At 44.8% G+C, this 26,379-nt stretch overlaps 14 protein-coding genes and 1 non-coding gene across 15 annotated transcripts; 7 read left to right on the top strand and 8 right to left on the bottom strand.

Moving 5' to 3' along the window:
* Positions 1-238: 238 nt before the first annotated feature.
* NCB2 (negative cofactor 2 transcription regulator complex subunit NCB2) lies at positions 239-700 on the top strand (the record flags this gene model as incomplete). The annotated part of the gene is made up of 1 exon (XM_037281472.1): positions 239-700. The coding sequence occupies one exon, from the start codon at positions 239-241 to the stop codon at positions 698-700; it is 462 nt and encodes a 153-aa protein (XP_037137367.1).
* An 87-nt stretch (positions 701-787) lies between these two features.
* SXM1 (Sxm1p) lies at positions 788-3,637 on the bottom strand (the record flags this gene model as incomplete). The annotated part of the gene is made up of 1 exon (XM_037281471.1): positions 788-3,637. One exon carries the CDS (start codon positions 3,635-3,637, stop codon positions 788-790), a length of 2,850 nt encoding a protein of 949 aa, XP_037137366.1.
* Positions 3,638-3,890: 253 nt separating this feature from the next.
* SMP3 (glycosylphosphatidylinositol-alpha 1,2 mannosyltransferase) lies at positions 3,891-5,420 on the top strand (the record flags this gene model as incomplete). Its single annotated transcript, XM_037281470.1, has 1 exon — positions 3,891-5,420. One exon carries the CDS (start codon positions 3,891-3,893, stop codon positions 5,418-5,420), a length of 1,530 nt encoding a protein of 509 aa, XP_037137365.1.
* Positions 5,421-5,501: 81 nt separating this feature from the next.
* On the bottom strand, positions 5,502-6,782 carry RPT3 (proteasome regulatory particle base subunit RPT3; the record flags this gene model as incomplete). The annotated part of the gene is made up of 1 exon (XM_037281469.1): positions 5,502-6,782. One exon carries the CDS (start codon positions 6,780-6,782, stop codon positions 5,502-5,504), a length of 1,281 nt encoding a protein of 426 aa, XP_037137364.1.
* A 206-nt stretch (positions 6,783-6,988) lies between these two features.
* Positions 6,989-8,356, bottom strand: SHE9 (She9p; the record flags this gene model as incomplete). The annotated part of the gene is made up of 1 exon (XM_037281468.1): positions 6,989-8,356. The coding sequence occupies one exon, from the start codon at positions 8,354-8,356 to the stop codon at positions 6,989-6,991; it is 1,368 nt and encodes a 455-aa protein (XP_037137363.1).
* Positions 8,357-8,497: 141 nt separating this feature from the next.
* SPP2 (spliceosome ATPase-activating subunit SPP2) lies at positions 8,498-9,148 on the top strand (the record flags this gene model as incomplete). Its single annotated transcript, XM_037281467.1, has 1 exon — positions 8,498-9,148. One exon carries the CDS (start codon positions 8,498-8,500, stop codon positions 9,146-9,148), a length of 651 nt encoding a protein of 216 aa, XP_037137362.1.
* A 294-nt stretch (positions 9,149-9,442) lies between these two features.
* On the bottom strand, positions 9,443-11,452 carry MDM32 (Mdm32p; the record flags this gene model as incomplete). The annotated part of the gene is made up of 1 exon (XM_037281466.1): positions 9,443-11,452. One exon carries the CDS (start codon positions 11,450-11,452, stop codon positions 9,443-9,445), a length of 2,010 nt encoding a protein of 669 aa, XP_037137361.1.
* A 375-nt stretch (positions 11,453-11,827) lies between these two features.
* On the top strand, positions 11,828-12,649 carry PNO1 (Pno1p; the record flags this gene model as incomplete). The annotated part of the gene is made up of 1 exon (XM_037281465.1): positions 11,828-12,649. The coding sequence occupies one exon, from the start codon at positions 11,828-11,830 to the stop codon at positions 12,647-12,649; it is 822 nt and encodes a 273-aa protein (XP_037137360.1).
* Positions 12,650-12,834: 185 nt separating this feature from the next.
* Positions 12,835-15,126, top strand: ELG1 (Elg1p; the record flags this gene model as incomplete). The annotated part of the gene is made up of 1 exon (XM_037281464.1): positions 12,835-15,126. The coding sequence occupies one exon, from the start codon at positions 12,835-12,837 to the stop codon at positions 15,124-15,126; it is 2,292 nt and encodes a 763-aa protein (XP_037137359.1).
* A 71-nt stretch (positions 15,127-15,197) lies between these two features.
* On the bottom strand, positions 15,198-16,184 carry SPT3 (transcriptional regulator SPT3; the record flags this gene model as incomplete). Its single annotated transcript, XM_037281463.1, has 1 exon — positions 15,198-16,184. The coding sequence occupies one exon, from the start codon at positions 16,182-16,184 to the stop codon at positions 15,198-15,200; it is 987 nt and encodes a 328-aa protein (XP_037137358.1).
* A 206-nt stretch (positions 16,185-16,390) lies between these two features.
* Positions 16,391-17,341, top strand: THI80 (thiamine diphosphokinase; the record flags this gene model as incomplete). The annotated part of the gene is made up of 1 exon (XM_037281462.1): positions 16,391-17,341. The coding sequence occupies one exon, from the start codon at positions 16,391-16,393 to the stop codon at positions 17,339-17,341; it is 951 nt and encodes a 316-aa protein (XP_037137357.1).
* Positions 17,342-17,430: 89 nt separating this feature from the next.
* Positions 17,431-17,502, bottom strand: HG536_0Atrna2G. The gene has a single exon. It is a non-coding gene; the product is annotated as a tRNA-Gly (tRNA).
* A 1,578-nt stretch (positions 17,503-19,080) lies between these two features.
* LSC1 (succinate--CoA ligase (GDP-forming) subunit alpha) lies at positions 19,081-20,067 on the bottom strand (the record flags this gene model as incomplete). The annotated part of the gene is made up of 1 exon (XM_037281461.1): positions 19,081-20,067. The coding sequence occupies one exon, from the start codon at positions 20,065-20,067 to the stop codon at positions 19,081-19,083; it is 987 nt and encodes a 328-aa protein (XP_037137356.1).
* A 767-nt stretch (positions 20,068-20,834) lies between these two features.
* Positions 20,835-23,408, top strand: ARP8 (Arp8p; the record flags this gene model as incomplete). The annotated part of the gene is made up of 1 exon (XM_037281460.1): positions 20,835-23,408. The coding sequence occupies one exon, from the start codon at positions 20,835-20,837 to the stop codon at positions 23,406-23,408; it is 2,574 nt and encodes an 857-aa protein (XP_037137355.1).
* A 191-nt stretch (positions 23,409-23,599) lies between these two features.
* SFL1 (Sfl1p) lies at positions 23,600-25,861 on the bottom strand (the record flags this gene model as incomplete). The annotated part of the gene is made up of 1 exon (XM_037281459.1): positions 23,600-25,861. One exon carries the CDS (start codon positions 25,859-25,861, stop codon positions 23,600-23,602), a length of 2,262 nt encoding a protein of 753 aa, XP_037137354.1.
* Positions 25,862-26,379: the final 518 nt, after the last annotated feature.

Below are 26,379 nucleotides of genomic sequence, written 5' to 3'. Positions count from 1 at the left end.
CCTGTGGCTACCGCCAGCCCCAGCCGAGGCTGCTCGGCGCTTGAAGGAGGCAGACGCTTCAAGAGCAAGCCGTTCTTGGCGCTTCCCAGCGTCTCTTCTTCACAAGGCCTGCTTTTTTTTGTTCACAGCGCGCGCGGTGCACTTCAAGTATAAAAGGGGCCGCGAAATTCGCAAGAGTCGCGTCAGAACAGATGTCAGGATATCGAGAGATAGGGCCATCTGAGGTGCCGCAGGGATCATGGCTAATGAGTTGGAAGACGTGTCTTTGCCCAAGGCCACGGTTCAAAAAATAATATCCGAGGTGCTGGAACCGGATTTAACGTTCAGCAAAGAGGCGCGCGAGATCATCATCAAGTCGGGCATCGAGTTCATAATGATCCTGTCGTCGATGGCGTCCGAGATGGCTGAGAACGACGCTAAGAAGACGATAGCGCCGGAACACGTGATCAAAGCACTAGAAGAACTGGAGTATAACGAGTTCGTACCGTTTCTGGAGCAGCAATTGGCAGAGTATAAGGGCTCTCAGCGGATCAAGGAGAAGCGGGATGCCAAGTTCAAGAAGTCGGGTCTTTCCGAGGAGGAATTGCTACGACAGCAGGAGGAGCTTTTTAGACAGTCGCGGTCCAGATTGCAATCGAGCGTGAGTGGAGCGAGCAGCGACGGGGGGAGTACTGGGGTAAAGGCCGAGGATGATCATTAAACGCATTGCGTGGGGCGGGTTGTATTGTATTGTGTGATGTATAGTATGTAGGAAGCGGGATAAAAGCATTTTGTTTACCTCGCGAGTCTAGTTCTGGGAGACGAACTCGAGGATTACCTGCAAGGAGTGTCTTTTGTCATCGTTCAGAGAGTTTATTATTGTTTGGTATTTCTCTGCGTCGCTGGCCTGAAGACGCGCGAAGAAAGAGTGGACCTCTTGGAAAATGTTTATTTGGTCGAGCACGGTTTCCTTCAAGTCCTCTTCGTAGTCTTCGAAATAGTCGTCTTCGTCAGGGTTTGCGTCATTGCCGAACATCTCTTCGACGCCTTCTTCGCCCTTGGAGATGGCGTCCCGTTTTCTGATGGCGTCCGGCAGTTTCTCCATCAGCGAGACTAGTTTCTCAGCAAATTGGCTGGTGAATCCCTTCACGCAGCCTGGCAGTTCGGGCAGCTTGAAGAGCGATAGGATGGCCATAATCTGCAGCTTGATGGAGAAGACACTAGAGAACTTGCAGGAGAACCACTTGGTTAGAAGTACCAGCGTGGCCCCCTCGTTCTCGCTGATTTGCAACGTCTCTACCGGCTTGACGGAGAGGTTGGCGAGGAAAGTCTTGACAATGTCGCCGTCGTCAAGTTGGAGCTCGTCATTCGACGATGCCCGTAAAGCTCTGTCGAACAATTGTATGTCTCTCATGGACAGCGCATAGAAGACTAGAATATCCAGGACACTCTCCACGTCATAGTCAATGTCACTGTCCAGTTTCACAGACAAAATCTCTAAAAAGGGCTGCAAAAAGGTCTGATCTTGCGGAAAGCCATGGGTGACCAAAGTCTCAAAGAAAATGAGATATCCTTCAAAATAGTCCATTGCGTATGTTTGGAACGAGTCCAGCAAATCGTGGACCATCTCCCAAATGGCTGGCGTAAACTGATTGAATAGTGCTTGTGAGGATAATGCTAATGAATCCATCAAATCGACTATCTCTGTGAGAAAAGAAATTTGTGCGTTCACTACGACAAATTTTACAACCGGCAGAAATTTGTCGATTAGGGAGACCTTACTCATTGACATAACCATTGTTGTCATGGTTTGCAATAAAGCGCTTGCTTGAATCTCAGAATCCTGGTCCCCGGTTGAGTAGGAATTGCCTGAGTTGTCGACAAGGGAACGTCCAAGCTGCAAAAACTGGTCGGCCAGGTTGGCGGCCAAGTCTTCTGCAAAAATCGTTAGTTCATCGGCGAATCTCTCCACAAACACTTCCATGACTTCCGACAAGATGTCAATTTGGAACTCTTTAGAAAGTCTCAATAACTTTTCCATGATTCCCGGTACTTGGGCAGATATGTGGGAGTGAATCTTAGGATTGCTGACAACCAATGCTTTCAAAGCATCAGCAGCTTCAATTTGGATGGGTAGCACATTGCTGTTCATAAAATGGTCGTAAGTTAATTGAAAAAGCCTTGATAGGGTGTCCATATCTTGAAACTCATTCCCATACACGGATATAGTCTCCAATGCTCTGGCAACTAAGAATGGGTATCTTGACTGTGACAAAAATGGGACGATATAGTGAGAAAAGATAGCTTCAAGGCTTTCCGGAGAGTCTAGAAATGTGAATAAAGTGGAAATCATTCTCATGGCACCTTCCTGCTTGAAAGCCACTGAAATATCTTCGGGGTGTTCATTATAGCTCACAAATACGCCGTTCACAAATGGCAAGACTTTATCCAGCTCCGAAGGACGCTTGTGTCCGATAACGAACACAAAATCACACGATGCTACGTCAGCTGTTGAGCTCTCCTTGTTGAGATCGAAATATCTTCTCGTATATTCTTCGGGATCTTCCTCAAGCAATTGCACGCTCTCTTCGTTGGCCGAAAGGCACGGAAAGATAACTTTCTCGATGATTGTTGACACATGAGGCTGGATTAGTGGATATACCTCTTCTGTAACAAGACACTTTTCCAAAAACTGGATCAAGTAATGCAATGAGGCCTCTCCCAACCAAAGTGAATTATCCCTCCAGGCTTGAATCACTTTAAAATATTCCTGGAGGATCGTGGGAATGATGTTGTTGAAAACGTATGATACGAACTGCTCGGAAACGGACTTGGTGACTCTAGAAAACTTGTGAATAAATCTGTTCAGGTTCCCAAACCCCCACTTGTTCACTTTTACTCTTTTGTCCAGGCATCTGTCAGACGGATCCAGCGCAAATACTTCCTTTGGAAGAGGCTTCGCGCAAAGATACAGATGCAATTGAATCCATGCATTCAGTTTCTCCAAATTGCTGAAATACTGCGGAAAGTTGTTCAAACAGGCGTATTTGAAACATTTGATTATCAGATACATCAGTTCGTTTGCTCTGTAGTCCTCCCGGTTTACCAATTGCGATGCGATGTTTTCCACCGTTGGGAAGACCACCGAGACAACTCTATCAATCTCTTTCCGGTTATCTGCCATATCCCATCTATGGGCAATGCACGTCTGAAATAGCAGTAATAAGCCACTGTACACATATTCTTCCTTACCGCTGTTTAGAAGCTCATTAATAACTCCCGTCAAATCCCAATCATCGTTATTATCCAGAATTCCTCGGACTGATTCAGTCAAATGCGGCCTGATGTGATTATTTTCGGAATTCTTCACGAGGGACTGGATCAAATTCTCCTTGATCACTAGCTGCTCCTCTGGTTTGATCCCATCTTCGCGATTCGGGGTATTCCATGATCGAAAGATCTTGTTTTTGAAGTAAATCGCCGAAGAGAGACGGATGTGTGTCGGAATTTCCTCATTGGAAACCACTTGAAGTAAAAATGTAGTGAACCCGGGCTGTTTCTGGTATTCGAAAAGTTGTTGTTCTGCCTCTTTGATAACCTTCGCATCGGCAACCATTGTTTGCTCTACGCAAGCCAAAATCGCTTGCTCATCATGCATTTTTTATACTATTATTTGCCCGTAGCCGCCGGTCAGTTTCAACCCTCTATGACAGATTATGAATCGCAAATCACTTTCCCAACTTCATTAGCACCTTTGTTATGTTGTCCTGATAAATAGGCTACTATGTCAATTAAAGCCAACCGTCAGCATAGGAAAAATTTGCACATCGTTTAGAATGATCATAATACGCTGATAAAGACCATAATACCAGTAATCATTAAGTCTTCTCGATCAACGACTGGACACCTTAATGAACTTGAGAAGATTGGAGGTCCTTGGTTTGGCTATAGGTTTATTCCTCTCGGTACAGCTTTCGTACATCCATCCTGATGAACATTTTCAAAGCTTAGAAGTGCTCGCTTGGCGTTTTTTTGGCATCAATGGCGCAATACCGTGGGAATTCCAGTCTGAGACAGCCGCAAGAAGTTTTGTGCCCTTGCTTCTTAACTATGGACCCTTGTTTTGCGTATTCAAGGCCACTAAGGTCGATAATCCCCTGGTGATCTTGAGGCTAGTCCGAATTCAAAACTACTTGACCTTCATTGCCACAAGTCGATACGTTATGAAAAGGCTCTATGGTGCATTCAGTGCGAAATGGTGTAACTTTTTCATTGCAACGTCTTATATTAGTGGCTGCTTCCAGAGCCACTCTTTCTCCAATTCATTCGAAACGATCGTCCTGCTTATAGTTCTGGCGCTGTACAATGAATTGTTACCTCATGTGAGAGATCACAAGACACAGGCCTACAAGATCTCCTGCCTCCTGGGGTTTCTTATCTCTTTGGGGTGCTTCAATAGAATCACGTTTCCGGCGTTTATCCTTTTCCCTTCGTTGGTTGTTTTTTGGCGCTTCTTCAGAACTCATCAAGGACCTCTGGCCTTGCTGCTCGTGTCCTCAACGGTTAGTAGCCTGGTCTTTATTCTCATAGACACGAGAATGTATCAAAGTAATGGGCTTACCGTCGCGCCGCTAAGGAACTTGTTGTACAACTTCGATGAGGCCAATCTTGAAAAACACGGTTTGCATCCCAGATATCACCATATTTTGGTCAATCTACCGCAAATGCTTGGTCCGGCTATTCTTCTTACCAATCCGAGGCGACACAACTTCAAAAATAGCAGCAGAGGTTTGGTCATATCAGCGATCGCCTCTGGTATGCTATTTCTCTCGATTTTTAGACATCAGGAGCTGCGATTCCTTCTGCCTCTGGGGCCTCTGCTCTTTGCTTGTTTGAACCCAAATGCTTCCATCGCATCAATCAATTCTGCTTTCATAATAAAGCTGTGGCTCGTCTTCAACGTAATACTCGGCACGATTTATGGAGTGTACCATCAGGGCGGCGTCTTAAAAGTGTTAGGCAGGTTCCAAGAGCAAAAGGCGGTTGGCGTGCATGTATGGTGGAAAACATACTCTCCTCCGACCTGGATGTACATGAATAAGGAACTTGTCGTCTCCACAACTATGTTGGAGCAAGGAATAGAAACTGTTGATCAGATTCCCTTTGAAGCAATTAGCAATCATGTCATCGATCTCAAAGGTTGTGCCGACGGGCTTTTGAACTCCACTTTGCATAGCTTCCTCGAGAACGGGGCGAATGTGAAGCTTATAGCACCTGACTCTTTAGCGGGACGCTTAGATAGCCTGCAGCGCAGCGGCTCGCTGACGCTGACCCCATCAGATCGAATATCCGGTCATTTGGATTTAGATCATCTGGACATTAGCGATTTATCAACTTTTCAGCCTGGGATCTCGGTTTATAGTGTAGAGCTTTCCAGATAAAATGCTGAGGCGATTTATTTCATTCTTTATGCATGCTTCCACTATGTCCCTATGTACTACACAGTAACGACTCAAAGACGACTATTTGTAGAAATCAAATTTGTCAACGTCATTATCGGTCTTGACTTGCGCAGCATAAGCCTCTTCCAAGTCGCTCTGCAAAATGACGTATCTGTTTTTCCTAACAGCACGCAAACCAGCCTCTTGCATGATAGCCGCAATCGTAGCACCTGAAAGGGAGTCGTTACGTATAATCAGGGAATCTAAATCAGTCTCCGGGGCCAAGGACATCTTAGCTGCAATTGTACCGAAGATCAAACGACGCTCACGTCTATCACGAAGCGATGGAAACTCTATTTTCCTATCCAGTCTACCGGGTCTTAGTAGCGCAGGATCCAGTGTGTCCGCCCTATTGGTTGCCATGATCACTTTCACATTGGTGGACTGATCGAAACCATCCATCTGCGTCAGAAGCTCGATTAAAATACGCTGCACTTCACGATCTGAACCTGTCTGAGCATCGAAACGTTTGGTAGCGATAGAATCCACTTCGTCAATGAATATAATAGAGGGCGCGTTTTCCCTTGCTAGCCTGAAGACATCACGCACCATACGTGGACCTTCTCCCAGATATTTGTGAACGAACTCGGAGCCATTAACTCTGATGAAGGATGCGTTTGTACTATTGGCTACTGCTTTGACAAGCATTGTTTTACCCGTACCTGGAGGGCCATACAGTAACACACCTCTTGGAGGATCTATACCAATTTGCTGATATAAATCAGCCTGTGTCAAGGGCAGTTCAACAGCCTCCCTTATTTCTTGCTTCTGCATATCTAGCCCACCAACGTCCGCGTATGTGACATCTGGTTTCTCATTCTCACTCATAATCGATATACTAGAATCCGAGTCTGGTGGCAGGATATCTACCAGTGCATTGGAATGGCGATGTAGTGCCACCGACATCGAAGGCTTCAAAAGTTCACGATCTAATGTGGACAAAATTCTCACAACGTAACTCATGCCGGTGGTACTTGACACAATACCTGTGTTTTCATCAATTGGCTCCAGAAACTGCCCAATTACCAAAGGAACGGATTGAATTCTCTTAACTTCTTCCTGAGCCCTTAAAAGCTCACGCTTCAAATGGCGTTGTTCGTCTTTTATGTATTCTCCCTGCAAGATCAATAGCTCAAGTTCCTTTTCCAGCTTCTTCAGTGTTAGATACACATCTGTATTACCGCTGGAACTGATATTTGTCCCATTATTGTTCAATTGTGACAACAGGGCGCCATAAGATTTCACTGTATTTCTTTCCGCAACCGCTGTTTCCACCGGATTGACCACTCCTAATTCTTCCATTGGCCTCTAATCAACTGCTGGCAATAACCACAGATTCAAAAGCCTTCCTCTAGTCAACTAAAACTTCAATCCTCATGGGTTCTAGTAGCCTTGAAGGTTTTGCCACCGCGAGTAATGGGTTGTTAGTCTATATCACTCTATACGACAAACCTTTCACAACGAGCTTAACTCATAGTATATACTTTATCCGCTATTAACAGGAATCGTCAGGGCATGAACCTAGCTGATAGTGCCCCCAGGAGGATCAGCAGCGTCGAGTAAACATATAGCTCTAGATTGCTTAGTATCGTCTTGGAGTGAACATGCGAAATCGCCGGGGGACAAAATTTGTAAAGCAAATCTTGAATCCACATTCGAAGTCTTCGTACTAGCGATCTGCGTTCTGATATCTCATCTTCTAAATTGTAAGCTGCGGTAACCTCTTGTGCTGGTTCAGATGAGCTCGCCGTTGCCGTGAGTTCCTCGGTGGAGGCATCATCTGCTTGAGCTCGATCAATCTGTTCATCGAGAATAGTCGAGATGGCCGCTGGCTGGGCTATGTTCGCCCTCAATTGCTCTAGCTTCATGTCCTGCCGCGCAGCGTAGTCATCCAGTGCATTCTTAACCTTATCTTCGAAGGATCTCGTTAGTCTTCTGCGTTTCCACGGTTCAAGAAGCAATTGAAACACTAGGAAAAGAATAATGTTAACTCCCATCAGGATGAAGGTGCCCCAGGTGGAAGTCCGTCTGATTTTATCCGACCAAATCTGCTCTTCGTGATAACGAGTCAAGATTGCCCGATAAAGGTCATCGCTCAGCTTTTCCTGCTGCGTTTCCTTAGCGCTAACTTCCAGTTTCAAGGCTTGCTCTCGTTTCTGGTTCAGCGCATCGTCCTTGTAGATTTGAGTGAATCTTTCAAGATCAGCCGGTGACCAGGTGCTTTTCCTTTGTAGCAGTTCGTTCAGCTGTTTCTGTGACTGTTTCCTTTCCTCAATCGCAGTGGCATATTTATCTTTGAGATTTCTCAAGGTCTCTCGACAGTCTTCCATGTTATTTTCCATTATCTCAATGCTCTTTCGCAGTCTCTCTATGCTAGAGTATCCGGTAACGTCGTTCAGGGCCCTGGTAGCTGTAAAGATCGTTTCTTGCAATGAATCAAAATAGAACTCCAGCTTTCGTGACCATCTTCGGCGATGGAGCTCTCGTTGAGAAGGCAGATCCCTGATCGTTTCGCTCGTTTCCATGTCCCTGTCATAGGTGAGTCTCTGGTCAGCTCCCTCTTGCTCTTGCTCTGCTAGCTTCTTGTTAGCTTCCATTATGGACATCCTGGCTTTGGCTACGTGGTAGGAGAATTGTGATACATGACGGCTCAGAATCGAGCGAGTATCCTTCAATTGACCCTTGACTTTCTTCCAATGAGTACCCAGGGGTTCCCATAGATTTCCTGTCACTTTACTCTTCTTGGCCTCTGGTAGGGCCTTCTTTTGATGAAGTGGACCTCCAGAGGCATGGCGTAAATTCACCACCAATCCCCACCTCTGATAAAGGAGAGTTTCCCCAACTCGAAAGGCTGGCCTCTGCCATCTTTGTATCATTGTCAATAGCGATCTGATGGCTTTCAGTATGATATCCTCACATAGCTTCTTTTCAACACACAGCTACTAACAGTGATCTTTAAGCCGGAAGCGATACCTTGGAAAGTCTCATCAGCAGAGTCATTGATAAACAGCTGTAGCATGAGCAGTGGCTTCTCCCTAAAGATTGCCAAGAAACCCAAGAAGGGTTCCAAGCCGACGAAGAAAGGTGGCAGCCAAAAGAAGCAGAGCGTCTTTGGTGGAGACCAGAAGAACGCAACCAGAAGTAAAATAAGCTTAACTCATGTCGAGAGATATACAGAGGAAAAGCCAAAAGAGTTAATTATCAAGCCAGGGATACTACGATCTTCGTTATGGGAAATACCGGCTGGTCCGGAAGAGAATCAGGTCAAGTATGGCCTGACATACAACGAAACCAATCGTGGACAGGGTTTACCAGCGCAAAGCAGTACTACCAGGAAGCCATTGCAAAGCTCGAACCTACGATGGCTTGAGGAGCTTCCTGAAGTCACAAATGAAGATGAATATGAAGAAGTGCCAGTCGAGGAGTTTGGTGAAGCATTACTGCGAGGCATGGGATGGGACGGTACCAGGGAAAACTCTGATTTGCAAGAAAAGAACTATAGTAAACTTCCACACGAACAAGGTAGACCTCTTTATTCGGGAATTGGAGCTAAGGGAGCTGAAGCGAGCCAAGCAATGGGTAAAATCTCTGAAAGCTCATTCATGCCACTAGTAAGAATCAATCGAAAAACCGGAGAGCGAGTGGATTCTACCAAAACTGAAGGTTAAAAGATAATGATATCCTTCAGCCTTAAAGCGTCAATCCAACGGGAAGAAAGAGTTGAATGTGATAGTGTTTACTGCGGCAGCAGCGGGGAATCCGGTAGATCGTAATATCGTTATAGAAATAACTCAGAACGCCATTGATGAATGAACCAAACCACGTAGGCATTATTCAATCGTATGCTAATTTTCCTACTTGTAGGCCCGCATTTAGGGCTATCAGAGCCAAAATCGATTGTAGTCGTTAATTTCGTTATGCTAGTAAACTATATACAGGTGAGACAATTATTTACAGCTCGATCAGACCATAGCACCTAAACCGAAGAGGAGGAGTTGGGACGCTACTGTGGTGCCCCATAGCTTCATCCAGTCGTTTTTCTTGTTATACTCCCATTCTTCAACCATTCTAATCAAGTCAACATATAGCTCCATACTTAAGGTATCGTATATCCCCGTCTCCTGAAACATCACCTTGTCCTTGAGCTCCTGAATGTTTTTGACTATCCGACAACGCAAGACCAGCTCATTACCGTTGTGTTGGGGCTGGTCATGGAATCTTATGATCTCTTGGCCCTTCGGTCCAACTTCATCCTCACTATGAGCCCATTGCGCTGCAGACGGTATCACCGTCACGTTTGGATAAGACCTCGTCTTGCTGATTGATACGTTGGACGAATTCCACACTGAATTCGTGTTTTCTATGCTAGCCATTGAGCGACAATAGCTATTTTGTGTATTAATGTATGAGATTAAAGGCTTCAACTCTTCGAGTGAGATAATCTCTTCACCTGATGATAATCTCGGCGCTTCATCGGGGAAACGTGCTCTAGCATTCTTGAACTTGAACCTGAGATCAAACACCATATACTTCTTCTTATCTGCATCATGCTGTGGCTCGCTATCTTCATGCGGCAGCATAACATCGGCTGTAATCTCTAATTCCCCATCTTCAAACCAGTTAAATGTATTGCTCTTATTGAGACCCAAATCTTTGACATTGATAGCATCTAACCTCAGCCTGCTTATTCTCTTCCACGGAGAGAGATCCTTCTCCATATCATTCAAGTAAACCAATTTATGCTGTCTTTTGTGGATCGTGAACAACGCATGGTTTATTGCCCCTGTGGCAACATCTGCGTTGAAGAAATCAGGAAGTATCCATCGAAATCTCAATTGAGGCATCGATAGATTGTATATTGACACTCGATACTTCATATCAAGCTGCTTATCGTAAACGTTCACGCACGAGTCCGTTAGCTGCACTTTCCCCAATTCATAATCTTTATTGGAGAACCAATCGATAAACAATCGCTGCGGATTCGGTTCATAGGCATAGTCTATGTTTACATCACCTCTCATACCGTAGAGCGATAGATCTTTGATGGCACCATGGCCAAAGAGCCATTTCTTTAACGAAAGTGTCAACTCTATTTGATGGAACTTCAATTGGAACTCTAGATTGGATCCCTCCCTGCATCCTGCACCTTCTACCACGTCTTGATCTTTGCCGACAGTTCTTAATTCCACTTTGTTGAACCTGATACAGCCGTTTTTCCACTTGGGAACCAAAGCGTCCTGGAATTTAATATCGATATCATCCAGAAACGCATTAAGCAATTTCCCAATACATCTGCCCACCATCTCCTTAGCGAATACAGTGTTGAAGATAAGTAAAAGGATAGATACGAATGTAGTAGTACCGAGGATAATCCACGCTATCTGCGAAATAAGAAGCCACGAAAACATCGTACTAATTTCATTAGCTGAAAAGGGCCGATTATTGCGAATTAGGAGCCATTTGGTGTTGACTTTAAATCTTTCATAGAAATTGGTCGCCTCCGAGAGCATCCGTTTTTTATTCATCCTTTCTTGATTCTTCTGCAGTAAGATATTCTGAATGTGCAAATAATCAGTATTTTTGGACAAAAAATCTTCATGATTCCCATTCTGTTGATTGGACTGATTCAAAAACACTTTTCCACAATGGAAGGATCGATTCACTACGATTCCAGCAGATTCACTTCTCCGGATACTTTGAGCACAGAGAGTAGACAGCCGACTTCGTAGCACCAATCGACTCAAGAATCGCTTCATTTCAAAGCCACAAGCCTGCCGAACCGGAAAGCCTACTGAACGGCTATTGAAACACTTTACCTGGCTGATATTTTCTTTTGTGCAGGCATCTGTACTTGTTAGCAAGCTCCGATGAGCAAAGTTTGTCAAGATATTCCTGCCAAGAAAAGCCCTGCTTAAACGATGCACAGGCAGAGAACATCGAGATGGCACCATAAGAGACTTATTCCAGCTCATTTGTACCACAATGGTGCCATGCGATGTTCCGCCACTGAAGCATCTTGGTCATAATAAGATACTTTATGTCGGAAAGTTACGAGCCAAGTCTTGACCGTACGTAGAAGCTTCGAAGCCCAGAGCCAAAAACCGCAATCTTCCAGCCACCACATTGTAGATTATGAGCCAAGGCGATCAATTGCCGCTTCAAAGCAAGCTAAAATAATCACGTTTTTTGCTTCTTCAAGTAAGCAATCTTATACTTATACAGTGGTCAAATTTTTCACTGCTCATCTCATCTCATCGAAAAGATAACAATTCTGTTATCGAGTTGGCAGATCTGTTCTTGTCTATTAGTAGCTGGCTTTCAAGAGTCGATCAGAGGCTTGTACAGATATGGTGGCACCAACAGCTTTGAAGAAGAAAGATACCGTGAGCGAGAATGCTGGTGGTGACGGTGCTAGCAGGATCATAGGAGTGGACAACACTCGGGAAATCGATGAGGACGATGATGATGTGATGGTTGGACAGGAAGAGGAGGCTGTCGCGGATGAATCGACCACAGAGCAAGATAAGGAACAGCAAATCCGCGAGTCAAAAGCAGTCGTACTGGATGAACAAGGGAAACCGCGGTTTGGTTCTGCAAACCTAGCCAAGAACGCTAAGGTTAAGCTGGAGAGTCGTAAAGTTGCAGTCCCACCTCACAGAATGACCCCATTGAGGAATAACTGGACTAAGATATATCCTCCTCTCGTCGAACATTTAAAGCTGCAGGTTAGAATGAACTTGAAGACAAAGTCAGTGGAGTTGAGAACAAACCCTAAACATACAACAGATCCAGGAGCTCTGCAGAAGGGTGCGGACTTCATCAAGGCCTTTACCCTGGGGTTCGACCTCGACGATTCTATTGCGCTGCTTAGATTGGACGATTTGTACATTGAAACCTTTGAGATCAAGGACGTAAAGACCCTGAATGGGGACCATCTTTCAAGGGCCATTGGTCGTATTGCGGGCAAGGACGGTAAGACAAAGTTTGCCATCGAGAATGCCACAAGAACCAGAATCGTGCTGGCTGACGCTAAGATCCACATCCTTGGTGGTTTCACGCACATCAGGATGGCACGGGAAGCAGTCGTGAGCCTGATCCTGGGTTCTCCTCCAGGGAAGGTTTACGGTAACCTACGTACTGTTGCTTCAAGACTGAAGGAGCGCTATTGAAGTTGGGATTTAACTTAGAGTATAATATTTTGTATAGTATAGGAAGAATTATCACAGTATGTCATCGCGTGTTCAGGAAGACGCGAACAACAACACTACTTGGTACAAATACGCGTCAGTATTTGGGAAATTTGCTGGTATAACTGTCATTCGCGGTTTGAGCTGCTCGATTATGCTTGAATGAGATGAAGAAAGCTACCACTTTAACGGAATTGCTCAATGGCTATGGTGGGGCAAGGAAGAGCGGAGAGGAAGCGAGCGATGAGGAAGCAATAGCGTATATAGAGGATCAAAAAAGAGAGTCGATGCGTGACGAAGACGAAACAATGGAATCAATAGACACGTCGATGGGACTGAACTCTTCTCCATCTCTGGCTACTAGTGAAATAGCATCTCAGGAAAAGTCAGGTGGGTCGGTTCAAAGCTTCCTTATGAACAGTCGTCTCCGGAAAGCTGATCCACAACCAGTGAAAGGCAGCGTTGAGAAAGCTGAGGTTATATCGCTTGATGATGACTTCAACGACGAGCAAAATCTCGAAAACGAAGGAGCTGAGGAGTTGCTGACAACGGTTAGTCGAGTTACTGCTCCCTCGAATTTCAAGAAAACAGCATTGAAAGACCTTTTCAATTCTTTTAAGCCCTCTACAGAAAAGCAAGTCAAGTTAAATTCATCTGTCGTCTCCAGCAGCTTCATCGGAAGCGAGAGCAGAAAGAGTAAGCGGGTCGTGGCAATAAATCAAGCACCCTTTCCGAGCCGACAACTGATTGAACCACCAGATGATATTATTGATCGCAAAGGTCTCAAAATATGTTTAAATGCTCGAGAAACTGTTGCGCCGCAGACGATACCTTTCACTCTCGATGAATACAAAACTCTAAAAATTAGAGACGGTCTGAATAGTAGGTTCAGAAGGGTTAAAATAGTCAAAACGAGAAGAAAGTACAGTGTTCTATGGCCAGAACTTCTGAAACCCAAATCGCTGAAAGAGGTACTGCTGGAACCTTCATTAAAGGAGAACGTCAGTGAATGGGTCGCGCAAGCGTTTATAAAACTAAAGAAACCGACTACTAGAAACAAAATGCTCAAGCGTCAGCGCATTGAAGATGATCCTTTAGATTCCTTCATTGTGGATGATGAAATGGATGACGCTAGGCTGAGAGAAGACTTTGTGCCACTCATGATCTTGTTCGGTGATGGAATAGGCAAGAACGTTCTGATAGAGGTACTTATGAAAGACCACGGAGGTCAAATATATGAAGTAAATGCATCGAGTAATAGGTCGAAGAAAGATATCCTGGAGAGTCTTCTGGAATTTTCGACGACACATTACGTAAAAGGTCAAGGATCTAAAGGAATCATTCTACTAGACGACGTTGACGTATTATTCAAGGAACATGACAAGTTTTTTTGGCAAACGATCGAAAAAGTACTTTTGACGACCCGAAGGCCTATTATCATGCTCTGCAGAGACCTCAACTTCGTGCCCAGCAACCTGGTTCATCTGGCTGTAAGCGAGAATTCCCTGTTTCATTGCAAACGAGTTTCCCATCAAACTGTTACCAAGTTTTTGGAGCGGTACTGTCGAAAACTTGATGTCGAAATTGATCAAAGCATTCTGCAGGTGCTTGTAACCTGTAGCAAAAAAGATATAAGGAAATGTCTGATGGACCTCGAGTTTTGTTGTACGCCCCCTGGCGAGCTCAAAGTACCAGAGGCATCTCCTCAACCGAAGCCTCCAAAGCAGAACTTAGCTGAGGCTTTAGAGTGTGCCGAACTCCTCTCGTGGACAGATGTGCTGGAGAGCAAAACCTACTGGAAATCTTCAATTTTGCATGATGCCGACAAAACTCTAATGACACCTCACACCCAAGCAATGGTGGGAAACATGTCCGACGAACAGCAACGTCTCCAGAGTGATTATATGGTAGACTACAGACTTCATCTGGTTGATAATGTTAATCAAGCTCAATTACCATTCGAGCTAAACATAGGAGAATATTTGAAGGAGATATTACCAAATACTGAACTCGCCAAGCTCACAAAGTATAGCAAACTCCAGAGAGCACGTTATGATAAGATGAAGAAAGCAAGCATCAGTTATTTGAGCACAAGAATTGAAAAAAAAGGCTTGGCGGGCGTCAGGTTCCGAAAGACTAGAAACTCTAGAAAGATTCAAGAAATACTTGAAGGTTTTGACGGTTCCTGCTCCTCACAGGATCACAACGAGTCTGTAGTTTTTGATTTCGAAATCAATACTAGTACAAGTATCAAGGAGCAAATCAATCCCTACGTGCTCGAGATTGCCAAGAAAGAGTTTCAAATAAAACAAGAAAACAGGAAGCTATTTCTTGAGCAGTGCGAAGGTGTTGAGAAAGCACAGTATAATGAAGTTGCATGGCGCTTGACTCGTGAGCGATTGCTCAAGCCAATATGGTTTCAAGCTGACCCGAAGCCTGTTATAGACAGTTGGCGATAAAAAAACATTTAGTCTTTTTCAACCGGCATTCCTTATTTGCACTACATAAACCTGCATATTCAATCAACTTTTTACATAATGATCGGTCGAGAACTGAACCTGCCACCTCTGAAGTTTGTCAAAGCCCTATGTTTCATATCGATAGTCTGGAGTGTGCGCCACGCCTCTTCCACATGTTTCCTCTTTAAAGGATTTACAACGTTGTCAGGGCCATCGAAAAGCCTTTTCTTTCGGTGCATTTTTGTGACTTCGAAATTGAAATCCGAGCCATTTTGTTGTAGTTCATCCTTCTGTAATTGCAGCCTTTGCTCATGTTTCTTGATCTTGAGCGCAGCCTCTGTCAAGGAAGACACGATTTCGAACGTCAGAAACCCAAGTATATCAATAACATCGTCGTGCGGCTTACTATCGGTCAGCTGCGAAATACCTGACCAGTCCTTGAATCTTTTTGCCTTCCTGAATGTGAAACTGGCTTGACGACAATCCGACCAATGTACATACTCTTCTTTGGTCATGTTCTTTGTACGATCATCGGCCATCTTCAGTTTCTTCAAAGTCGCTAGATTTGCCTCTCTTTCATCTTCATCAAGTTCCTCATCATCATCGTTATTTTCCAACGGCTGTTCATTGAACATGAATTGAAGATCCCATGGCAGCTTGATCTGCGATTTCCTCACTTTCATCACATTTCCACCGTCCTTGTCATCCTTTTCTGCCGCACCCTTCTTTTCTTCCTCATCTCCCGGTCCACCCGAGCTAGATCCTGCAGCAACAGCGTCCTGGTCCTTGGCGTTTTTTCGCAGGTCCTTCCATAGCAGATAAGTTCTCAAACGATTAACCTTGGCCTTATCGTGCCGGATTAAGAAAATCACATCTTCCGGCAAGATCGTCTTGCTGTTGCGTGCCTGAGCGGTCTTGGTAGCCTGAAGCAGAATTTCCATCACCTGTCCTCGAACAATATCCTCAATCAACGACGTAGTCTCAACCGGCGGATCGTTCGTCTCTCCAAAGACAAACATCATCTGCTGGATCTCTACACGATACTTGTGCTTGTCCATCCTCAATCTATCTTATTCGTGATCCCAACGCTTCTTTCAGGCTCTCTTCTGGGGCTAGTTCTATGCTTCCTGTTTTCTAAGGCTATCTCGAGGTCTAATGTCTAATGGTCTTGAAAACATACATACAGTGAAGAATTACTACAACTTACTGGAAAGATAGTGTAGACACACAATCTTTAACAGCTAACAAGGCAGGTCTATCCCACATGTCAGAATGGTGTAAGGAGAACGAAGAGAGAATTCCCGTCGCAATTGACCCATCAAAGTATTCTCACAGGCTTGACTTGAAGGGCTGCATCAAGCCTGCAAGCAGGACCAGATCTGTTCTGCTGATTTTGAACCAAAAGATCAACATACCGTCAGTTTTTTTGAAGTTATGGGGACTTTTCAAGCTGAAGGTATGCGCCGATGGAGGTGCAAATCGCCTGTACGACTTTTTCGATGGTAATGAACCAGCTAGAGCATATTACTTGCCTGATTATATTATCGGTGATTTTGATTCTCTTAAGCCAGAAGTTGAGCAATATTACAGAAATGCAGGGGTTATATTGATTAAACAGAGAAGCCAGTTTTCGACCGATTTCACCAAGGCTTTGCATCTGATTTCGATTCACTTCAACGATGCAAGCTTCGTATCGCAAATATCACAGTCAAAGCAAGAGAACCATTCAATTGAGATAAATTCTGGGATACACGATTGGTACTATCGTATCCTGGGTTCAAGTGGTCACCGTGAATCGGAGAAAATCAGCCTGCTGGCTATAGGCGCCATTGACGGTCGCTTTGATCAGACGATGCACTCCATCACGCAGCTTTATAAGCTGTCATCTTCAGCGAGCCAATTTAGGCTAAGCTATCTGAGTGCCACCGATTTGATCTTTTTTGTTCCCTCTGGTGGTGTTCTACTCGAGTATACAGCGGACTTTAGAGAAAAGTGTATCGGGAACTGTGGGTTATTGCCATTGAACGGACCCACCGAGATTTATGAGACCGCGGGCCTGAAATGGGACGTAGGACTCTGGGAAACCAGTGTGGCCAGTGGCAAACTCAGTAGCAGTAACAGATTTGCTGGCATCGACAAATGTTACATCAATGTAAAAGACGGTATTGTCATGAACGTTGAGGTTTATATTGATAGACTAGCAGAGTACATATGATAACGATACAGCAGGCGATTAGAAGCTATTCCAGTTCGGTCTGAAGCTACGCACTTGGCAGGCATCTTTATTTCGGAAGTTAAAAAAGATGCGCAAGCCGGGAATCGAACCCGGGCCCCATGCTTGGGAAGCATGGATTCTAACCACTGAACTACTTGCGCTACAAGTGTTCTTAGGAGGAGAATCTAATCCAACATATTTATAGTTGAATCTACTATACTCATTTCGCCCTTTTATACGTTTTATTTGAATTTCTAGCCGCCACCAATGGATTAAAATCGATGACAGACCACTCACGTTGGTATAGCGATATATGCCCTGGGCACCTATTCTTTTCGCTGAAAAGTTCAAGGCGTACCGTCACAGTCTAAACAAGGAAGTTAGATCATCACAGCTGCTCAACATAGATTATCATAGGTCATCGTGAGTTCCCATAATGCCTTCTGATTTACGATACGATGCCAGCCAAATTGGTAGATGAAACTAGACGAACTGTTGAAGAGCACATACCCTAATAGTAACCAGATCGAGCAGTTAATTTGCGGTTCTACATGTTTGTTAGTGATCATCAGTCTCTGTCCACAACATTGTTAGCAAATAGGAATGTTGACCTTATAGCTACACGATAAAACCTAGATTTCCAATATTCACAGTCGACCAACCGAGCTTCACACGAATAATGGTCTAATGGTATTTTAATTTTAGCATCAAGCAGCCCCTGGTAATGCTCTCCGAAGGATATGTTAGGGCAATGATTGGGATTATGCGTCTTCCCTGATAAAGAGCCACCCGTTCCACTGGCGCATGTTGAAGCCGTAAAACTTATCTGATGGACTTCGTTATTCTTACAACATACACTTAGCATGAAAAGGGCACGCATCAGTTGCTAAATCATTTACCAAAAGCTGGGTGTTGTGTTGCCTATTGATAACCATCAGAATTATTAACACAATTGAATCCTGCAGAGCGATACCGCATATGGAAGCTGATAAATGTATGATAGAATTGTAACACTATGAGGTCTTTTATCAATATTATCATAATGCCGAATTCTTTCCAACCGTTATTACTGAGTTTCTTTCGCTTGTCAGCGATTTATTCGACTGAACTACGTTCGAGCTAAAGCAAATCTTGCCATGTTGAATCATGGGAACATATACTTCTTATGGATTGCCCATAACATCTTTTATAGACTTGTAGTATTGCTAATCCGCCAGTAATATCGATGAGCAGCCAAGATTTATTCTGAGGGCCGAAACAGGTTATTGGTGAGTTTGTGGTACTGAAGAAACGCATTTGGTCATTGTCCCGGTGAGTTTTGACGCTACTCGGGCTTGTATCAAACGGCCAGGCCAGATGCAGAATCGCCATTTATATAATTTCTGGGAACTTTATTTCAGCCTTAATACCTGGCAGCACATCCCATGGTGTCAATTTTTGCCCTTGTATCAAACTCATTTGCTTGGTACTGACTGTAATATGATTCGGATGATCCCATCCGACACATAAATAGGCAAGTTCAGTCACAGCCCGATGATATGCCTACGTGACTGTCATTCAGGCGTAGTTGATCTCACTTTCGATGAATAAAAATGTACAAGACGTGATGAATTAATTCTACTATCTATCTAGTTATTGCTATGCAAAACTCCAAAGACAGCCTGAGTGAAACCACAACGTTTCAAAAAGGTATGCGATATCGGAATATGAAGCGCAGCTGCGTTGAGCACTAATTACAATTATTTCAATCTTGCGAATTCATCTAGAAGCGCCTTACCCAAATGGCCAGGGGATTCGACAACGACAACGCCAGCCTCTCTCAAAGCCTTCTTCTTAGAGTCGGCATCGGTACCAGAACCTTCTACAATAGCACCGGAATGGCCCATTCTAACACCCTTCATTTGACCAGCAACGTTACCGGCAATGAAAGAGGCGACAGGTAATGGGTTTGGCTTCGAGAAGTTGTACTCCTTCAGGAACTCAGCTGCCTCAATCTCAGCTTGGCCACCAATTTCACCTAGCATGATGATACCTTCAGTGGCAGGGTCATCCATGAACAATTTCAAGGAATCGATAAAATCTGTGCCAGGGAAAGCATCACCTCCCATTCCGATAACCAGCGTTTGACCCAACCCAGCCAATGTGGTCTGCTGAACCGCTTCGTAGGTCAAGGTTCCCGATTTCGAGATGATACCGATTTTACCTGGCTTGAAGATCTTTGGCGGCTGAATGCCAATCCTTACCTTGCTTCCGGGATTGATGATACCCGGGCAATTAGGGCCCACCAGCCTTGTTTTATCCTGCGATTTCAACATCTCAGCAACGTATAGCATGTCGTGCTGTGGAATACCCTCAGTGATACAAACTGCCAATGGGATCTCCGCCTCAATGGCTTCCTTAATCGCCGCTGCCGCAATTGGTGGTGGAACAAAAATCCCAGAAGCAGTAGCCCCAGTCTCTTTCATGGCATCCTTCACACTAGCGAAAACCGGCTGGCCCAAATGCATTTGTCCAGCCTTCTTAGGATTGGTACCACCAACAATGTTTGTGCCGTATTCTTGAGAAATTTTGGCATGGAAAGTAGCCTGTTTCCCGGTGAATCCTTGAATAATCACCTTAGTACTTTCCGGCAAACTCAAGTTCTTAATTGTTCTATCATTGGGAGTGGCCTCGCGAGAGAATAGACGACGCAATGCAGGTGTCCTGCTAAAAGTAGATCTCAGCATGCTAAATGGAATGAATGTTAATTCTTTGGTTGATTCAAAACACGCTCAATTAGAATTGAACCTTGAAAGATCCTGACCACTCGCTTTCTTTGAAACGGATGGTTTCTTTACGTACTTGTCCTCGACTTTCCGAATTCTATGGCGTTTATATAGCCGTCTACTTTTACCCCATTGAAATGGCGGATTGAAGGAGCCTAGGCGCGTCGGGCCGATCTTGTCTGTTACCCGCCCTGAAGGTATAAGCGGCTATTTAATCACAAAGAAGATGTCTATGTTTTGCAAGACATGCTAGTACTTCTATAGCACTTCAAGTGCTTGTTTAGTCATCCCATTGAAAGCTGCTTCCAGGAGGGAGCAAAGGAACTGTTTCGATCTGACGGTGCTGGAGATCTAAGGGACTGCTTCCTGCGGAAAATGGGATATAGCTGCTATTAGAACGGTCTTTGAAGCATCGGTACTGTATTGATCAGCCTTCGGATACATGTGAGGGCGGTCGGCAGGTGAATTGGTGGCTAGAGTCTACTGTTCGTGGTACAAAATGCCCGCCGAAGATATCCAACGCTGCTGCGCGTTTGGGGAGCATCGATCAAGGTGGCTTTGCTTGGATAGTAATGGTTCGGGGGCGAGATGATTCTGATTTGATTGGAGGCTGAAATTAGCCGCCGAAGTTTGCTTTGTGATTACCCGGCTTCAGAAAGACTGTTAGAGAAGAGCACTTTGAACGTTATTGAGTTTCTTGGGTAGCAGTGCTTGATCTGGGTCTATCTATGTTAAGATATATGATCATCACAGTGGCAAGCTTTGTCTTCTTGCAAGTTGGTCAGCAAACTTTCGAAGTCATGGTAGTGTACGAGGAGGCGATTGAGATACCATTGGTGGACGACGATGAGGATGATGAGGAAGATGACAGTGTTGAAGAGCAAGATCACGGGCATAATCAAGAACAGGACACTGTTAAGGAAGAAGACGATGATGAGGAAGATGAAGCTAATTTGCAGGTACCTGAGATATCCAGAAGCGCTACTGCTACCCCTTTGAGTCACAGAAACACGGTAGACGGTGAGCAAGATGAAGATTACGAAGATGAAGAGGTAAAAAGTAGTGAAAGAGCGAGAAAGCACGCAAGAGCTGACCAGTCGAAGGCGCCCCCGGGCAAAAAAGTTCCATTGCATCTGCTCGAGAAAAGGAGGCTGGGTAGAATCAAGGCAGCCGAAGAGTTTGCGAAAAAGCTAAAGCAAATCGGTATCGAGAAAGTTGAGAACACAACCCTGCCAGCTACCGGCTTATTTCAACCAGTCTTGCTTATCAATCAGAAAAACTACTCATCAGACTACCTAAAGAAGGATGAGCAGATGTTTGCTTTACGAGAAAGAAAAACGCTGCGAAACAACACTCAAGCATCGTCAATCGGCAACACTCCAGACATTGCGGATCTGAAGAATGGTACTGCAGAACCTGCTGATATGACTGTTGCTGCCGAAGAAGATATTGACCTCAGCGATGCTAACAAGACTCTTGTGATACATCCTGGTTCTAGAACCATAAAAGTGGGACTAGCTAAAAATGAGGTTCCGCTTGTTGTTCCCAGTTGTGTTGCAATCCCAAAATCAGAATCGAGCTTTAACACGTCCGAAATACCGATAACAGCTGATCAACCATCAGAATTTGAAGAGTTGAAGGCAACAATACAACAGAGCTTCAAGGAGAGGATGCGATATTATAAGAGGAAAGTTCCTTATAATGCTCGTGAGCAAGTCTTAACCTTCAACAGAGCATCCAAACCTCAATTTATAGAAGATAAAAATGATCCGGATCCTAAGGAATGGATTAATCGGGCGGATAGAAGGTATTATGGTGTCGAAGCCACCAGATGCTCGAAAGAAAACTTTACAGTGAGGTACCCTTTCACTAAAGGAGGTTCATTCAATGTATCATCACCCTATTACGCTTCTCTGCAAGATTTAATGCACGATGTCATAAGTTTACTCGAATATGCATTGTCGTCCGATGGTCTTTCCATCACTCGAGCACAATACTCACAATACAAAGTTGTGTTGGTAGTGCCAGACCTGTTTGAAAAGACACATGTTGAAATGTTCATTAGAACCCTCCTAACTGAGATGCAATTCCAAGCCGTGGCTATCATACAAGAATCCCTTGCTACCTGTTATGGAGCAGGACAGAGCTCTTCAACGTGCGTTGTAAATATAGGGACAACACACACAACAATTGCTTGCATAGATGAGGGTTCCGTCCTAGAGAATAGTCTGATATCTTTGAATTATGGAGGTGATGACATAACGAGGCTTTTTGCCCTTCTACTAATGCAAAGTGAGTTTCCCTATAAGAACTGGGATCTGAACTCTTCCCATGGCTGGTTATGCGCTCAGGAGTTGAAGGAAAAGTACATTACTTTTCAAGATGCAAATGTTACGGTTCAACTTTACAACTACATCAAGAGGATACCAGGCCAACCATTAGAACAATACGAGTTTAAGGTATTTGACGAAGTAATGGTGGCCCCATTGGCTTTGTTTTATCCTGAAATAATAGCGTACTTGCACTCAAAACAATCTCAAGAATCAGGAAATGCTAAACTTGAAGAGCAATTACCTGCTTCTCGTGATATCTTTACGAGTAACTTGAATGACTGGAGATCGCTGTCGCAAAACGAATGCCTAAACGGTGAATTGTACTGTGGTTCGAATCAAGACGAGCGAATGCTCTCCAAACTACTCGATTTGCAAACGAATATAGAAGAATTGCAAAATGAAGATCTCTTGGAGCCAGATAGGAGAAAGAATTATACACCATTGGAAAAAGCAATCATACAGAGTATAACCAATGCTAGCATATCCTTAGACGTTGCAAAAATGATGTCCTTTTATTCGAACATTTTAGTTGTCGGAGGAGGTTCCGAAATTCCAGCCCTGGATTTTGTATTGACTGACCGGATTAGCATTTGGCGGCCACGACTACTGAGCGTCAGCTCTTTTGCTAATTTCTTTAAGAAACTAGCGAAGAAAGCAAAAGATATAAGAACGGCCGCTAAATCGGCAAACCCGGAAGATGAGGACAAATCGCCACAGAAGATAAAAGAGATGATCAAGGAAGAGCTCGAAGAATACTGGGAAGGTGCTGAAGCGCAAAACGGTAACGAACATCTTCTCCCTGTAAATGTTCTTCCGCCACCGCGTGACATGGACCCAGCGGTTTTGACTTGGAAAGGTGCCAGCGTTCTTGCTCAAATTAAGCTTGTAGAGGAACTGTACTTGACAAGTACGGATTGGGACATTCATGGAAGCAGAATATTGCAGTACAAATGTCTGTTTGCCTATTAATAGGTAACATATCTGGTCCAAGGGGACGATGGCTACCGTCACTTCACTGATCGGCCGATCACAACTGAGGAGAACTGAGGAGGTTTGATAATAATTAATTACATAGTGCGATGTCATATGCAGATTGATTTGTCAATGGGAATATGTCAAACATAATAAAACACAACTGATGCATAAATACAACTAATCATTCACAGTTTGGTCTTTTTCTTTGGGTTAGTATCAAGTTCGGTTGATGATCGCGGAGACGCCGCCTCGGTATTCAACAATGAGTAGACCCCACTGCTGGCCCGTCGATTCTGTATGTCAGATCTCGAAGGCATTGGGCTCAAAATTGTTTGTTGAGCAGGCTCCGTCTGATCTGATGCTTCTAGATTTGATTTCTTGAGCTCGAACTGTTTGGGTGAAGTTTGTGTACTTCGCGGTGGAGCAAAACTGCCTGCATTGTGCAACGTCACATATGTACCTAAGCGGGACGGCAGGTTTTCATTTTTTGTTGGGTCTTCCTTTGCTTGGTCACCGTTCGTACCATGACTGTAGAAAGTCCTAAATGGCAAGCCAATAGCGGAAGAATCTCTTGGTCCAACAGTTTCAACAGTGGAAGTAGCCAATCCGCTTCCACTTGTTGGTAGCATAGCAGCACTGTCGCTTCTACTGCTGCAATCACTGTTGACACTGCTTCTCTTGGTACTCAAAGTGCTATTCTTATTCGGCTTTAAGAGAAAAGTGCCATCTTTCACAGAGATCCTGGATGTGCGTTTTGTGTGAGCATTAATTTGTGTTTGTTGATTACTGTAGTTAGTGTGTAGGGGAGGCTCTTGCTTTGGAGGCCTCGATGAGTTTACCAGAGGCGACGGGTTACGAGGAATCTGTGATCCCAAAGTCCCCGGTATTGGGCGCGATGGAGACACTGTTACTCCGCCGACATTTGGCGCGGATGAGAGAGGGTCCATGAGGATACTCATATTGCGCTTCACTGTGGAAGACTGACCAGTGGTCTCGAATGGGTTCATCATAACTATCCTTGGGCTTGAAAAGTGGTCCGGCTGTGAAATTAAAGGTCCTGTTTGCTGAAAAATGGCGCCCGTTGGGGCAGAAGGCACTGAAAACAGGTGCGGCACAAAAGCAGCGGCAGCAGATGAATTAGATGGTATGGAGGACCCTGAAACTGGTCTCATATCTTTGGAAATCGACGGAGTGGCGTGTCCATGCAACATATTAGCGCCATACTGAAGTACATGTGGTGGCTGCTGCGGCACAGACGGATTGTGTTGTTGCTGTTGCTGGAGAGTTTCGAGATTTTTTTGAAACCTTTGCATTAAATTGGCTTTAAATTTCTGCATTTCCTGCTCCAATGCTGTCATCTCATGCTGGTGTTGGCGAAACTGTTGTAACTTAGCCGGATCGCCTTTCAAATTCTTCTCATTAAATATATCACAGTTGGAGCCTTGCAAAGAAACAAGGCTCTGTACAAAATCGAGAAGTTTCGCCACGTCGACATTCATGACTCTCAACTGCTCTAGAAGCCCGTCGTGCCTGTATTGGAGATTCGAATACTCGTAGCGCAATCCGCTGTAGCTTTGACACAACTCGGCAAATCTTGTCTCTAACTGCTGTTGCTGAAATTGCTGATTGAACACGGACTCCGATGAAGGGTAAGCCGTGAGACCCACTTGCGATTGCTGCTGAGCTTCTTCCTCTGCGCTGACAATAAACTGTGACTGCTGCCGCTGCTGGGCGGTCTGCCACTGCTGCTGCTGCGGTGGAGGTGCCGGCGGCGGCGCCGGAGGAACCGACGGTTGCTGCTGAGATCGTTGCTGCTTAGCCGCATCGGACTCTTCTATCTGAGGGTGCGTCGGACCCAGAGAGACGGCCGAAGCTGAATTCTTCCTGCCGTTGAGAGTCGCGATGTTTCTTGACGATCGCCTCTTGATGAGCTTGAGGCCCTCGATATCGCCTCTTTTGAAGATCCCCATGCTGTGTCTAAACTCCCAGATCTTGATGCTTTCGCCCGCAGTCTCGGGCCCCGGCTGCGTCTGCTGCTGCTGCTGCTGCTGCACATCCTTGCTATGATCGTTGGAAACCTTGTGGAAGCCGTACATGTTCAGCTGCCGAACAAAGCTGGCAATGTTGGTATGCTTGAAATAGGTAGCCAAAGCCCTGCTGAACTTCTCCGTGGGCCTTATAAGAAAAGAGGTCCCCGAAGGGGACCACCAGATCAGGTCTTTCAGGTCTTCATCTTCCAGGATATTGTACAACTTGTGAATGAAAACCGTGTTCTGCAGCGGTCCATGAACACCGGAACCACCGGAACTACCACCGGCGTTTCCACCAGCCGCTTGATTGCTCGCCGGATTCCCCGCCAGAATCGATGACTTGCGTATGCTGCCGTTGTTCTCTTCATGGCATTGCATCTGTAACTGCATCTGCTGCTGTTGCTGCCGCTGTGCCATCGAATAGTCGATCAGGACTGGCAATTCAAATAAGAGAAACCGCCTGTATTGCTGTACCAGCAAGCTCCAGGAAAGAAAAGTGGTATTTCAATGTAAGCTAACAACTTTGTTCACCCCGCCCACTAGGAAACTTAAATCTGCTCTAAAGCCGCTTTGAAAACCTAACTCAACCAAACTACAAAGCCTGCGACAGTCACCTGGAGGCACAACAATTCCAATTCCAATGCTGGTGCTACCTGCCTGTGAGTAATGCAAGCTTGGATTGGAAGGAAAGGGAAGGGGCCAGGCTACGTGACGAAAAAGCCCAAGAACAAATTAAAGCCAAAACCACAGCGCAGAATAACGCATAAACTTAAAAGAGACAAACAGAAGCACCGAATCGCTAGATAAAGAACTTGGCATACTAAAAAAGAAAAACTCGAACTTTGCTGGCAAGGCTCCATACGGTAACTCAGTAGCGAGAGCGTAACGGTTTCACTCAGGAGGTTGCCGTCGTTGTTGTCACAAGACAACAGAAA

The sequence above is a fragment of the Torulaspora globosa genome, chromosome 1, assembly GCF_014133895.1.
Source record: "Torulaspora globosa chromosome 1, complete sequence".
NCBI classification, from domain to species: Eukaryota; Fungi; Ascomycota; class Saccharomycetes; order Saccharomycetales; family Saccharomycetaceae; genus Torulaspora; species Torulaspora globosa.
This window is presented reverse-complemented; position numbering and strand designations above follow the sequence as displayed.